The sequence below is a fragment of the Cnephaeus nilssonii genome (genome assembly GCF_951640355.1).
Source record: "Cnephaeus nilssonii genome assembly, chromosome: 6".
NCBI classification, from domain to species: Eukaryota; Metazoa; Chordata; class Mammalia; order Chiroptera; family Vespertilionidae; genus Cnephaeus; species Cnephaeus nilssonii.
In genome coordinates this window covers 25,342,180-25,356,107 of record NC_137077.1, presented here as the reverse complement: position 1 = coordinate 25,356,107, position 13,928 = coordinate 25,342,180, and the positions used below count along the sequence as shown (strand labels likewise).

The window sequence follows — 13,928 nt, the reverse complement described above, 5'->3', positions numbered from 1 at the left end:
GTATGAGAAAAGGTGTTTTTTACACCCCAACTTATACAAGAATCTTTCATTTTTAATTTAGTCAGACTAGCTGGTGGGTATCCTATAAATTGCCTTGTATGTAACATAATACTATTTTTACTTAAAAATGAAAACTAATTAAAAAAAATTTTTTTTAATTTTGTTTTTGTTTGTTATGTATGAGGGAATGTCTAGAAGGATAAATACCAAAGTAAAAGTGGTTACCTCTACAGACTAGGATCGGCAGACCATGAGGGAGAATATACAGAGAAGGACTTCATTTTCATATCATATACATCTGTAGTATTCAAACACTTCTTAAAAAAGGATTTTACCACTTAAAAAAGTAAACGATTAGCAGAAAACGAAAACCAAAGTCTTGAACATGGACTCATCTTTTGTCATTTATTATTTTTAAAAAATCAAAGTTGTTTTAATCTAGGAAAATGAACAATTTTTTTCTAAATTATAATTCTAAATATCTGCCATCATATGTCTAAGACTGGATTTCTATTTTGGCAAGTACTCTGTGAGATTTTTTTTTTAAGGCTATGAACAGCCCGGCTGGCATGGCTCAATGGTTGAGCATCGACCTATGAACCAGGAGATTATGGTTCGATGCCCAGTCAGGGCACATGTCCGAGTTGCAGGCTCGATCCCCAGTGTGGGGCATGCAGGAGGCAGCCGATCAAAGATTCTCCTCAACACTGATATTTCTATCTCTCTCTCCCTTTTCCTTCCTCTCTGAAATCAATAACAACATATTTAAATAAAAATAAAATAAAGGCCACAAACATTTTTTTTTTTTTTAGTTCAGGACGGTCACATTCTGTTATTATGTATTTGATTACTACTTCTATTTCATTTGCCCTTTGTTTCCCCATTCGGGCATATCTATAATTTCTTGGTAATGGCATAATGGTAGCTATTTAAATATAAGTTGCACAACTGTTGGGATTCAGACACATTTGACCTTGTTTAGCAAAGTGGATTAGGAATAACTTACAACAAATATTACTTAATACTTATGACAAGTGAGATGATGCCAGACTTTCTTTGGTGACTAAAAAAGTATTTAAGAAGTACTAAGTATATAATTTCTGAGGCTATATTATGGGTTAAACTGTGTATATCCAAATTTCATATACTACATCCGAAACCCAAGTATCTCAGAATGTGACCTTATTTGTAAGTAGGTAGTTGCAGAGGTAATTAGTTTATATGAGGTCATGCTGAAATAAGGGGGATCCTCAATCCAATATGACTGGTAGGTATCCTTGTAGAAAGGGAAGATTTGGACACAGACACAAACAGGTACAGAGTCACGTGAAGATAAAGCCAGAGATCAGGGTGATGAATTTGCAAGGCAATGAACACTCATAACTGTCAATAAACAAACCATCAGAAACCAGAGGAGAAACATGGAACAGATTCTTCCTCATACCCCTCAGAAAGAACCAATCCTGCCAACACCTTGATATACAACTTTTAGCCTCCAGAACTATGAAACAACATGTTTCTGTTGTTTAAGCCACCCAGTTAATGGCACCATTTTTATGGCAGTCCGAGGAAACTAACAGAGGCTCCTCTTACTTCTAAAATTTAGAAGTTAGATATATTTTATTAACAAGTTCAAAAATGTACCACAAACAATGTTATAAAATGCATATACAATTCAAGTCAGTGTACAAACCTGTAGTTCAGTAAGAACTGTTTTATGCCTCTTATTACATTCGATCTTTTCCACTCGTGTTTTCAATTCTGCCAAAGTCTTATCAAATACAGCACACTGTAGCGCACGCAATTTTTCTTCCAGCAACCACTGTACAACCTAAAGAAAAGGAATCCAAAGAAATGCATATTCCTTTGTTACAGCAAAGAAGGCATTTCAGCAAGCACTGAAGAGTAAATATTCCTAAGTACTATGTAAAACTAGGTTAATGAAAAAACCAGGCTGGGATCCATAACACAATGGATGCCCTGAAATCCTCCACTTCTACATATATAATATCCACTGAAAAAGAATATATACAAAAAGGAGAAAAGTTCCAGAGGGTGAAATTTAAAAATAATTTGAAATTGAAGTTTTAATATTTTCTTCCCATACACTCAATCATAATTTACAGGAAACAAATTAAAAGATATTTTTGTGAGATACTTATAGTGCACTACAAATTTTCTATAAAACATTTCTAAATGCGTACTCACAATTTCCATTTTTATCTCATTATGGACCCATAACAAAGAGTAAAGATGGTACATGTCTATAGATTATACTTGAATGACACTGTTCAAGAGCAGTAAACTCTCAATACACATAAAAGTTTTCAAAATTCTTTCACAGAGCTATCTTCATATTTCTAACAGCTCTATAAGAAATACTAAATGAACATTATTTATCTTCATATGACAAATAAAAAAAACTGGAAGAAAAACAGCTACTTTTCTTACTGCCTCACTATTCCTTTTCCTAGTATGGATATTTATATTTACCTTAGTGGAAGAATATTGGTCTAAAAACTAGATTATTTATAATTTTATCACTAAATTGATAAGAACTTGAAAAATTTTCACCGGAGTTGCATATTCCTCTTTTAAAAAGGAATTTGTCATAAGCATTGGTGAAAACATTTTGAAAAAATATTAAATAATGCATATTTTCAGTTCTATGTATAGTTTAGCAGATTGTGGGGATGTCAATATCTGTACTTGACTCTCTCCCTAGTCCTTGGAAAGCCTCGTCTCTACCATTTTTAATACTAAGTCTAAAGTACATAACAAAAATTTAGTATGTAGGGACTTATAACCATGAAACCAGCTTATTATAAAGATTAAAATAGTAACATATAAGACTGTTTCTATTACAATAAAGTTCAATTATAGCAGAAAAAAAATAAAATCTGAAAACATTCAGTTTTGTTACTAAAGTAAATAAAAGACATCAAGTCTCCCTTCCAATTTGATAATTACTACCATATCTAAAATAAAATATGTAGTTTAAAATTAAATTATTAAAGATAATAAGCTCAACCACTTTAAGTTCTCTTTTTCTGTGACCTGAATATTTTGGTAAAATACAAAACAAAATTTTCAAAAACCTAGAAAAATAAAGATGCTGGTGCTTTTTATTTAATATGATTTTCAATTTATAATCTATAACACCTTTTGTAGCTTCTGGTTAATATCTCCTTTGGCTGTAATCTTTACTTGAAATTCTGCCTCATATTCTTCTTCCATATATCGACGGCGTTTGGACTGTACATTGTCCATGTCCTCAGATTTAGAACGTTTTCTTCTGGAAAACTCAACTGAGGACAAAAAGCATAATGATCTGTCAGGTGTTTTTTATTATATATATCTTAATGCCAATTCCCCATCCTCAGCAAAATATTATTTCTAGCTATCACAATAGCATTATCAATCAATTATTTTATGAATTACTTTTGAGATCAGAAAAATAAGACAGGTAGCTTTTAGCTTTCAACTTGAAATGATTTCCAATATGCTAAATAAGAATTTCCTATAGGCTAAGCAATGTACACTGTAAATACAGAATATCTTATCATTGAAATCTTCCTATTAAGATGGAGAATCACTTAAAAATGTGAATATGAAATGAGAAGAAATAATCTCATACTGATTCCCATTGCCAAATATTATAGTGAACACTAATCCTCTGACAATATACAGTATTCAGTCTCATGTCACAGATTTTTAACAACTGTGCACAGCTCTAACTATTTAATTCTTCCTCCTCAGTAAATATTTCCCTCAGTAAATCTAGGAAAAAACTCCTACTTAAACATCAGCCTCAGGCAAGTAACATGGTAAATGTTATTCTTTTTAAAAAAAATAATAGTCATTCTTAACATATCCCAATGAATTTCAAATATGTAAAAATAATAAAATTAATGACAATTATAAAAGTATATTTGGTAAAGAACATTCAAAGATCTTCACTTAGAAAATTTCTATTTCAAATAGTGCTAATACTCATGAGCTCATAAGCAAATTTTAACTGGTTTCTTTTTCAATAGATAAAAAGTGGACCCCTGGTCAGGTGGCTCAATTGGTTAGAGTGAGTGTCACCCCATATATCAAATAGTTGTGTGTTCAATTCCCAGTCAAGGCACATGCTTAGGCTTCAGGTTCAATCCCCCGTCAGGGTGCGCATGGGAGGCAGGCTATCAATGTTTATCTCTCACATTGATGTTTCTCTTTCTCTTTCTCTCCCCCCACATCCCTTACTCTCTCTAAAAATCAATAAAAACATAACCTTGGGTGAGGATTTTAAAAAATTAAGTGAAAATACTAAAATCTTTACACTTATTCAAGGCAAATGCCCTTATGTGACCACACCTATCCCTCTCCACTTTACTCTCTATCCATATCTACGTGTGCCTATTTTCAAAATCCAGTTATACTCTATGACTTCACTTATAATCATAACTTCAAGTCATACACAGAGAGCAGTATGACGGGAAAGGTACAGAACCCAGGTTTCCTGACTTCTAGTCCAATGATCTTCCTATAAACTTAATGATACTCAGTCCCATCATTTCCCATGAAGTTTAAGAACCTTAAGCAGACCGAGACACAAACTTCCATTCACTAATATCACCCCAGAAAAAAATCTTTATAGTCCCATGCTTTAAACATAAATCTAAAACAATTTCTCTCAAGATATTCATACAGTACCTTAATATTAAGCTTAAAACTTTCTTATTGAACAAGAGAAAGTATAAATAAAATAAAACATTGAAGTTTATAAAATAATTAATCCTTTCAAAGATCCTTAGCCATCAACAAAATGATTTAACGGTGGCTTACTTAAATTGCAAAATTTCATAATCATCTCATGAACATAAAAAGTATAGTCCACAGTCTTCAAACTAAAATGAATGATTTACTATTTTTCAAACCAGTTCAGTTTTTTTATACATGCTTACTTTTCTTAGAAGGTCTTTCATCTTCATGTATTATTTGCTCTTCTTCCTCTGGTTTCCTGTCCTTTTCATTATTTTGTATCTCTGTAACAAAAAAGAGAACAGGAAACATTATTTCCATTAGAATTCATAACAGCACATAATAATTTACACTTTTGGTGTAAATATCCAGTTAATAATTGTTTATAAAATCAGTCTCAAGATAGGAAATTTTAGAATTAAAAGGGAGCATGAACTGGTAGAAATGAATGACCAAGTCCACTTTCAAGTATTCCTACAAATTCATAATAATCTCTTAACATGGACAAAAATTAATAGTACATACTTTTTAAAATAAATACTCCTACTTAGTCATTTACTGTCAGCCACAGATTACTAAAATGTGTTAAGAACCACCATAAAGCAATTAGACTCCTTACATTTAATTACTAAAACTAAATAAGGGATTGTGACTATTACAAACCACTGGCAAACTACTGCCAAAACATCTAATTATTTTGACGAGACAGGTTGAACCATTGTTATTCAATGGTTATGGGACAGTTCATAAAAGAGAAATGGAAAAGCTATCCTAAAAATAATTATCATTTTACTTAAAAGTAATAGCTACTTTGATAACAGTCCCAACAACGAAGCTAGGTGCTTAACATATATTATTTCATATCCTCAATATAATCTTACACAGATGAGAAAAGTAAGTTCAGATAAGTTATTTTCACTAGAGGAATCTAAAATACAACAATTAAAGAGTGCTACCCAAAAATATTGCTAAAAGTATCTACACAATTGCACTGCTATAACGAAATCCCAGAGGTACCACAAATAGCCTTTAGCCAATCAACCTATATCTCATCTATTAGTCAATCATTAAATGAGAGAGAAGAACAAATCACAAATATGTTTGGGCTTCCGTTTTATTCCCCTTTACATCACTGCAACTGGCTCCCCAGTCGCTTCAATAAGGCATGCTGTTTAATCATATTCTGCAACCAAAATAAAATAAGCAATCACAAGGTGCACTATATAAAAATTTTGATAGGGCATTTCTTATGCAAATACCAGGGTTTTAATCCTAACAGGCCTGAGGGTAGGAAGTCAAGTTTAAAAATCTTAAAAGACCTTTTAAATGAAAATAGGCAAAGACCTGGATCACTGATGAACCTATTAAAGCTTACAAATACAATTTTCACACTAATAAAACAATAAAGCTGTAAAACAAAGCAAAATAAAACAAAAAAACTAGCACAGTATATACAGAGTATAAACTATTTTTAAACTTTAAAATAAATGAGTATTAGAATATTAACTTTCCATTTATCACCCTATGCTCATTAGAAATGTTTTTAAGATCTCATGCCTCAATCCCAGTTTCAATTACCGTATTTTCCAGCATATAAGACCCCCAACTTTTGAGAAGATTTTCCTGGATTAAAAAGTCGTCTTATACGCCGGAAAATACGGTAAATGAAATTTTATTTTGCTTCCTTGTAGGCTACAAACTTGTTACAAAGCATTTTTCTATATATAGTAGCATTTAGTTTTCCAAATATCTCTGATTTTAATACTGAAAATGATGACTCCTGAGTTTCCTAGTCCCCAGTTTTCAGACACACGAGTAACTGGGTTGTTTGAAATGAAGGTTTATAGTCTTTGTTGAGCAAATCATCTTATAACCCAAAGAACAAAATTGGCCATGGCTCCAATTAGGGTAACTGCAACTCAAATAACCTAGAACACAGCAGAGGCAATTGGCCTGGTTTGGTCTGCCTCTTTTATGCATATATTAGCTCCCTCTTGTTTTATAGGTATATCAAGCTTAGCTTAAGATTATTTTATTTTACTCAAAAACCTCCTCCTATCACCTAATTTCCATTTTCCAGATATGCTTAGAAGATATGACTGGATTCTCAACACTTAAAATACTTGTTAGGATTTTAGAATAGACACATAAAATTAAAATTTATACTCTAGTTTTATTTAATGGAAAGAACTCTAGATAAGAAAAATGGTATTAACAGATTCTACAGAAAGGAGTAAGGCCCTTTATTTCTTTAATTTTTTGTTCCTAAAGTCTCAAGAGAATTTGAGTGTACCTCCTTCAACCCAGAATAATAAACAAAGGCCCATGTACATACATTTTTATATATAATTTAAAGTAGTTCCTGAGATTTCTGAAACTTATCTGAATGCTTAAAACTGCCTTCATTCACAGATAGGTTCTGCTATAATTATTCTGGTATGGAGTGTAGCCTCATTACAAACGGCCATGTTTTAATAAACAGTTCTAAGTGTGGGATTCTTTCAATCAGACTAGACCAGCAATTTTCAACCAGTGTGGTGCAGCATACTAGTGTACTGCAAGAATTTTTAAAACATGCAATATCTGCCCTGGCTGGTATGAACAGTGATTAGACTCTAACCATTAGAGAGTAAACACACAGACAGAAGGGTCCCGAGTTTGATTCATTGTCAATGGCACATACCTGGGTTGCAGATTCAATCCCCACCCCAGTTGGCATTCGGGAGGCAACCAATCTATGTGTCTCACATATGGATATTTCTCCCTCCCTCTCCCCTTCTTCCCTCCCTTTCTCCCAATCTAAAATTCAATGGGGAAAATATCCTCGGGTGAGGATTAACAAAAAACAAACAAACATGCAATACCTGACTATTTAGTCAGGGGTACTGACCTCTTTTCCCTTAGATTGTCAAATTAAAAAAATGACAACAGCCAACACAATAGCCGTCCATCATAAATAAATCAAAATTATACCTGTTTTTATTGTTACATTGACAAAAAATATAATATATATTTTGGTATGCCACAGAATTTTAGTGTTTATGTGTGCCATGAGACAAAAAAGATGAAAAACCCCTGGACTAGACAGTAAGCTCCTTAGGAGCAGGTACCACATCTTATAACTTTAATAATTCTAAAAACCTATGAGAAAAGAGCGGAGACAAAAATTTTTAATATCTATCTGATAACCATCTAAACTAATAAAAGGGTAATATGCAAATTGGTCACAACGTCCTCACAGTAATGACTGAAAAGCAGGTTGCATGGGGCAACCAGGCGGGCAGGGGGGTTAGTGAGGGACAATCAAACGACTAAACAGCAGGCTGCGTGGGTTGACCAGGCCGGCAGGAGGGTTAGTGAGGGAAGACAAAATGACTAAACAAGCAGGCTGCATGGGGCAACCAGGCTGGCAGCGGGGGCTGTGACGGGTGACCAGGTTGGCAGGGGGAGCAGTTGAGGGCAACCAGGCCAGCAGGGGGCGGGGGGCAGTTGGGAGCGACCAGGCTGGCAGGGGGGCAGTTGGGGGTGACCAGGCCGGCATGGGGGGCAGTGAGGGGCGACCAGGCTGGCAGAGGGGGGCAGTGAGGGGTGACAAGGCCAGTGGAGGGGAACAGTGAGAGGTGACAAAGCCAGCGGGGGGGCAGGTGGGGGTGACCAGGCCGGCAGGGGGGCAGTTAGGGGCGATCAGGCAGGCAGGCAGGTGAGCAATTAGGAGCCAGAAGTTCCGGACTGTGAGAGGGATGTCCAATCGGGCCTAAGCCAGCAGTCAGACATCCCCCAAGGGGTCCCAGATTGGAGAGGGTGCAGGCTGGGCTGAAGGGACCCCCCTCCCATGCATGAATTTCATGCACCGGGCTTCTAGTTATTTTAATAAGATTCCATTAAATAAAGGTAGAAAAGGTATGTTATAGATGATTAAAAGAGGGAATTTATATCAGGAAATTAAATTTCCCATTTTCAGAATTACTTTCTATAGAACTTTACTCCAAGAAAATATAGACAAAACTGTTGCCTTGGATCAAGGTTTGGCAAACATTTTTTATTTAATCAATGACCAAAATAAAAAAGTAAATAAAAGGGTCTGGCTATATTCCAACATAACTTTATTGACAAAAACACAACAAGGCCTAAGGGCCATAATTTGCCAATCCTCTGCCTTAGATTATTGGCTCTGTAAGAACATTTAAAACAAAACAAAAAATTTCTTTCCAAAGTGGCAGCAGAGTAAGTGGAAGCTACACTGACATGCTCCCAGGACCAAACTGGAATTACAACTAAAATAAAGAAACACTATCCTGAAAAATCAACTGAAGACTAGCTGGAGAGAACCTTGATAACCAAGGATGAAAAGTGGAGACTGCGTAGAGACTTGTAGGAAGTCCAAAGGTGCAAAAGGGCTGTCCAGGCTTCCACAGACAGCAGTTGAAGTTCCAGAGGGATATCTCAGCTGTGGGGCATTCCCACTGAGAAATCTGGGGTCTAAACCTCAAGCTAGGCCACCCAGCCCAGAGCACCAGAACTGAGAAAGGTGCCCATATAACATCTGGCTGTGAAAAGCAGCACGGTTCAGATGGCTGGAAATGCAGGCACCCACTTAACCTTTTGCACTCGGATGTCGAGTGTGACTCAACACGGTTAGCATTAGAATAAAGGAATCCAGAAAAAAGCAAGCGAGTGCAAAAGGTTAAAGGGCCAATGCACAAAATTTGTTGTGTAGCCACTAACCTTGGGGTTCAATCCTCATCCTATATAATAAAAGGCTAATATGCAAATCGACCGAATGGCAGAACGAACGGTAGCTGTGATGCACACTGACCAACAGGGTGCAGACGCACAACACAGGAGCTGCACCCTGGTGGTCAGTGTGCACCCACAGGGGGAGCACCGCTCAGCCAGAAGCCAGGCTCATGGCTGGCGAGCGCAACAACAGTGGCAGGAGCCTCTCCCACCTCCATGGCAGTGCAAAGGATGTTCAATTGACACCTAAGGGGAGCGGGCCTAAGCCATTAATCAGACATCCCCCGAGGGCTCCCGGACTGTGAGAAGGTGCAGGCCAGGCTGAGGGACCCCCTGATTGCACAAATTTTGTGCACCAGGCCTCTAGTCTTTGATAAAACCTCTCAGCAAACTAGGAATAAAGGGATCAGACCTTAACATAATAAAGGCCATAGATGGCAACCTACAGCCAACATCATACTCAATGGGCAAAAACTAAAGCCATTTCCGCTAGGAACAGGAACAAGACAGGGATGCTTACTTCCACCACTCTTATTCAACATAGTACTGGAAGTGCTAGCCACAGCGATCAGACAAGAAAGAATAAAAAGCATCCAAAATGGAAAGGAGGAAGTAAATCTCTCATTATTTGCAGATACATGATATTGTACATAGAAAACCCTAAAGACTCCACCAAAAAACTACTAGATTTAAATGAATTTAGCAATGTAGCTGGATACAAAATTAACACCCAGAAATCAATGGCATTTTTATACACCAATAATGAATTCTCAGAAAGAGAAATTAAACAAGCAATCCCAATTACCATTGGAACAAAAAAATTAAGATACTTAGGAATAAATTTAACCAACAAGGTAAAAGACTTGTACTCAGAAAACTATAGGACATTGAAAAAAAGACATAGAGGAAGATATAAACAAGTGGAAGAATATACCATGTTCATGGATTGGTAGAAGTAACACCATTAAAATGTCCATACTACCCAAAGCAACAGATTCAATACAATCTCTATTAAATTATCAATGGCATAATTCACAGATCTAGAACAAATACTCCAAAGATTTATATGGAACCAAAAAGACCCCGAATAGCCACAGCAATCTTGAGAAAGAAAAACTAAGTTGGAAGGATTACAATACCAGATATCAAGTTATACTATAAAAATCACTGTAATTAACACAGGCTGGTACTGACACAAAAACAAACACATAGATCAGTGGAACAGAACAGAGACCTCAAAAATCAATTAACATTAGGCAAAGAGGCAAGAGCATACAATGGAGTCAAGACAGTCTCTTCAATAAATGGTGTTGGGAAAATTGGACAGACACATGCAAAAAAATTAAATTACAGCACCAACTTACACCATACACAATAAAAAAATCAAAATGGATGTGAAAATGAATGTGAAACCATACAAATCCTAGAAGAAACCATAGGCAGCAAAATCTCAGACATCTCTTATAGCAATATATTTGAAAATACATCTAGGGCAAAGGAAACTAAGGAGAAAATAAACAAATGGGACTACATCTGCATAGCGAAAGAAACCATCAACAAAATGCAAAGGAAGCCCGCTGTATGGGAGAACATATTTGGCTTGATACATCTAATAAAGGGTTAATATCCAAAACAGATAATGAACTCAGACAATTTAACAAAGGGAAGACAAGCAAAACAATTAAAAAGTGGGCATAAAACCTGAATAGACATTTTTCCAAAGAGGACATACAGATGGCCAAGAGACATAAGAAAAAATGCTCAAAATCACTAATCATCAGAGAGGTGCAAATTAAAATGACAATGAGGAAAACCAAGATGGCTGCATAGGTAATCACCTATACTTGCTGCCTCTCACAACCACATCAAAACCACAACTAAATGGCAGAACAACGACCCAGAACAGCGGGAAAGCTGGCCAAGTGAAAGTTCCACAACTAGAGAGGTGAAGAAAGCGCACTGAGACCGGTAAGAGGTGCGGAGGCATGGAAAGTGCTGGCACCTGTATGTGCTGCTCTTTAAACCAGGAGGGAGATACAAGATCCCGCTTGCTCTGAACTCCAGTTCCGGGCGAGACTCTGGGGGACCCAGGCACATACAGGGTGAAACTGGACTGTCTGGCATCGGGACAGGAACACGAGGGCGGATTACTCTTAGAAGTGCTCACAGAGATCATTGTTCCTGCATGGGGGCGTATGACGCGGAGAACCGAGGACTTCTCCGGTTCAGGGAAGCCATTGCTGTTTGCTCCACCCTAGCGATTCCCAGAGACCCTAGACCAGTGATGGGCAACCTTTTGAGCTTGGTGTGTCAAACTTCGCCAAAAAACTGAGCATAACTCGGGTAGTGTGTCACTTTGAGGAAAAACATTATTTCACAAATGTTTCATCCTCAGGAGCAGCAAATGTTTCATCCTCGGCATGCGGCCGCGTGTCATCAGAAATGCCTACGCGTGTCAGTGCTGACACTTGTGTCATAGGTTTGCCATCACTGCTCTAGACCCTGCCCCACCCAATTTACAACCCCACCCCAGCTGTGCGCATTGGCTTTTGCATATGAATGGCCTGTCCCTAAAGCAAACTGCAGCTGGGTCAGAGAACCCGAGAGATTCCAAAAGAAGGCCCACTGCCTGGCAGCAGCAGTGGCCTTGCTTCACAGCTGGGCTTCGTCTGGGCACTTCCAAAACCAATACAAAGATGAGGAATCTGCAGATGTCTCTGTAGCTCCTGCTGGACAGCCCCAGACAGTGGCTGACCTTGCACCTCCTTTGATATCCAAGAGCCAGTGTACCCAGTGGTCAGAGTGAGACCATACCAGATTACAGCTTTTCACATCCATAAGAGACACACTCAAGGGGCAGACTCAGTGAATACCAAAGCCCCACTGAAGCAAGTCCTGCCCCATAAGGGTGTTTCCTGTGCAACAGATCTTCCAGTGTAGACACAACTGGTCATCACAGCCAATTGGCCTGGAGGTCAATTCCTCCCAGTGATTCCAATGGCAATCAAGGGTTAACTACAGCAAGACTGTGCAAACAGCTCAAAAGGGGGGCACCAAGAGCGTCCACCTAAGGTGACTGGGGAGGCTGAGCCACTGGGCCCTATAGGACACCAACCACACAAGGCCACTCTATCAACTCAAGGAGACTTAGCAACTACCCAGTACATAGAAACAAACACACGGAAGCAGCCAAAATGTGGAAACAAAGAAACAAGTCAAAAATGAAAGAAATGGATGAAAGCAAAATACTGGATCTAGAGCTCAAAACCACGGTTATAAGGTTACTCAAGAATCTTCTAGAAACCTCTGAGAAATTTAGTGAGACCCTCAAGGATATGAAAAAGGACCAATCAGAAATTAAGCATACACTGACTGAAATAAAGAATAAACTGAGATCCAACAGCAGACTAGAGGATCGTAAGAATCAAGTCAAAGATTTGAAATATGAAGAAGCAAAAAACACCCCACCGGAAAGAAAGAAGAATCCAAAAATATGAAAATAGTATAAGGAGCCTCTGGGACAACTTCAAGCATACATCAGAATTATGGGGGTGCCAGAAGAAGAGAGAGAGCAAGATATTAAAAACCTATTTTAAAAAATAATGACAGAAAACTTCCCCTACCTCATGAAAGAAATAGACTTACAAGTCCAGGAAGCACAGAGATCCCCAAAAAGAGGAATCGAAAGAGGACCACACCAAGACACATCATAATTAAAATGCCAAGAGCAAAAGACAAAGAGAGAATATTAAAAGCAGCAAGAGAAAGACAGTTAATTACCTACTAGGGAGCACCCATACGATTGTCAGCTGATTTCTCAACAGAAACTATGCAGGCCAGAAGGGAGTGGCAAGAAATATACAAAGTTATGAATAGCAAGAACCTACAACCAAGATTACTCTACCCAGCAAAGCTATCATTCAGAATTGAAGGTCAGATAAAGAGCTTCACAGACAAGAAAAAGCTAAAGGAGTTATCACCACCAAACCAGTATTATATGAAATGCTGAAGGGTATTCTCTAAGAAGAGGAAGAAAAAGGTAAAGGTAAAAATTATGAACAACAAAGTGACAACAAATACATATCTATCAACAACTGAACCTAAAAATCAAGTGAATAAAAAATCTGAAGAACAGAATAAACTGGTGAATAGAATAGAATCAGGGGCCTTAAAAGGGAGTGGACTGACAATTCTCAGGGGGAAGGGGGTGTGGGGGCTACGGGAAGAGATTGGACAAAAATCTTATACCTATGGACGAGGACAATGGGGGGTTAAGGGCATGGGGTGGGGTGGGAACCAGGTGGAGGGGAGCTATGGGGGGAAAAAAGAGGAACAACTGTAATAATCTGAACAATAAAGATTTATTTTTTAAAAATGACAATGAGGTATCACCTCATTCCTGTCAGAATAGCTACCATCAATAAATCAACAAATGACAAGTGCTG

General features: G+C 37.5%; 1 protein-coding gene across 4 annotated transcripts in view; it reads right to left on the bottom strand.

Moving 5' to 3' along the window:
* ATF7IP (activating transcription factor 7 interacting protein) overlaps positions 1-13,928 on the bottom strand; it is a 115,225-nt gene that overhangs the window by 47,261 nt on the left and 54,036 nt on the right. For all 4 annotated transcript variants that reach the window (XM_079773586.1, XM_079773587.1, XM_079773584.1 and 1 more), the window contains exons 3-5: positions 4,950-5,030; positions 3,163-3,308; positions 1,694-1,831 (exon numbers count right to left, since the gene is read on the bottom strand). In XM_079773586.1, the coding sequence (XP_079629712.1) occupies positions 1,694-1,831; positions 3,163-3,308; positions 4,950-5,030 (365 nt within the window). The remainder of the gene's footprint in view (positions 1-1,693; positions 1,832-3,162; positions 3,309-4,949; positions 5,031-13,928) is intronic.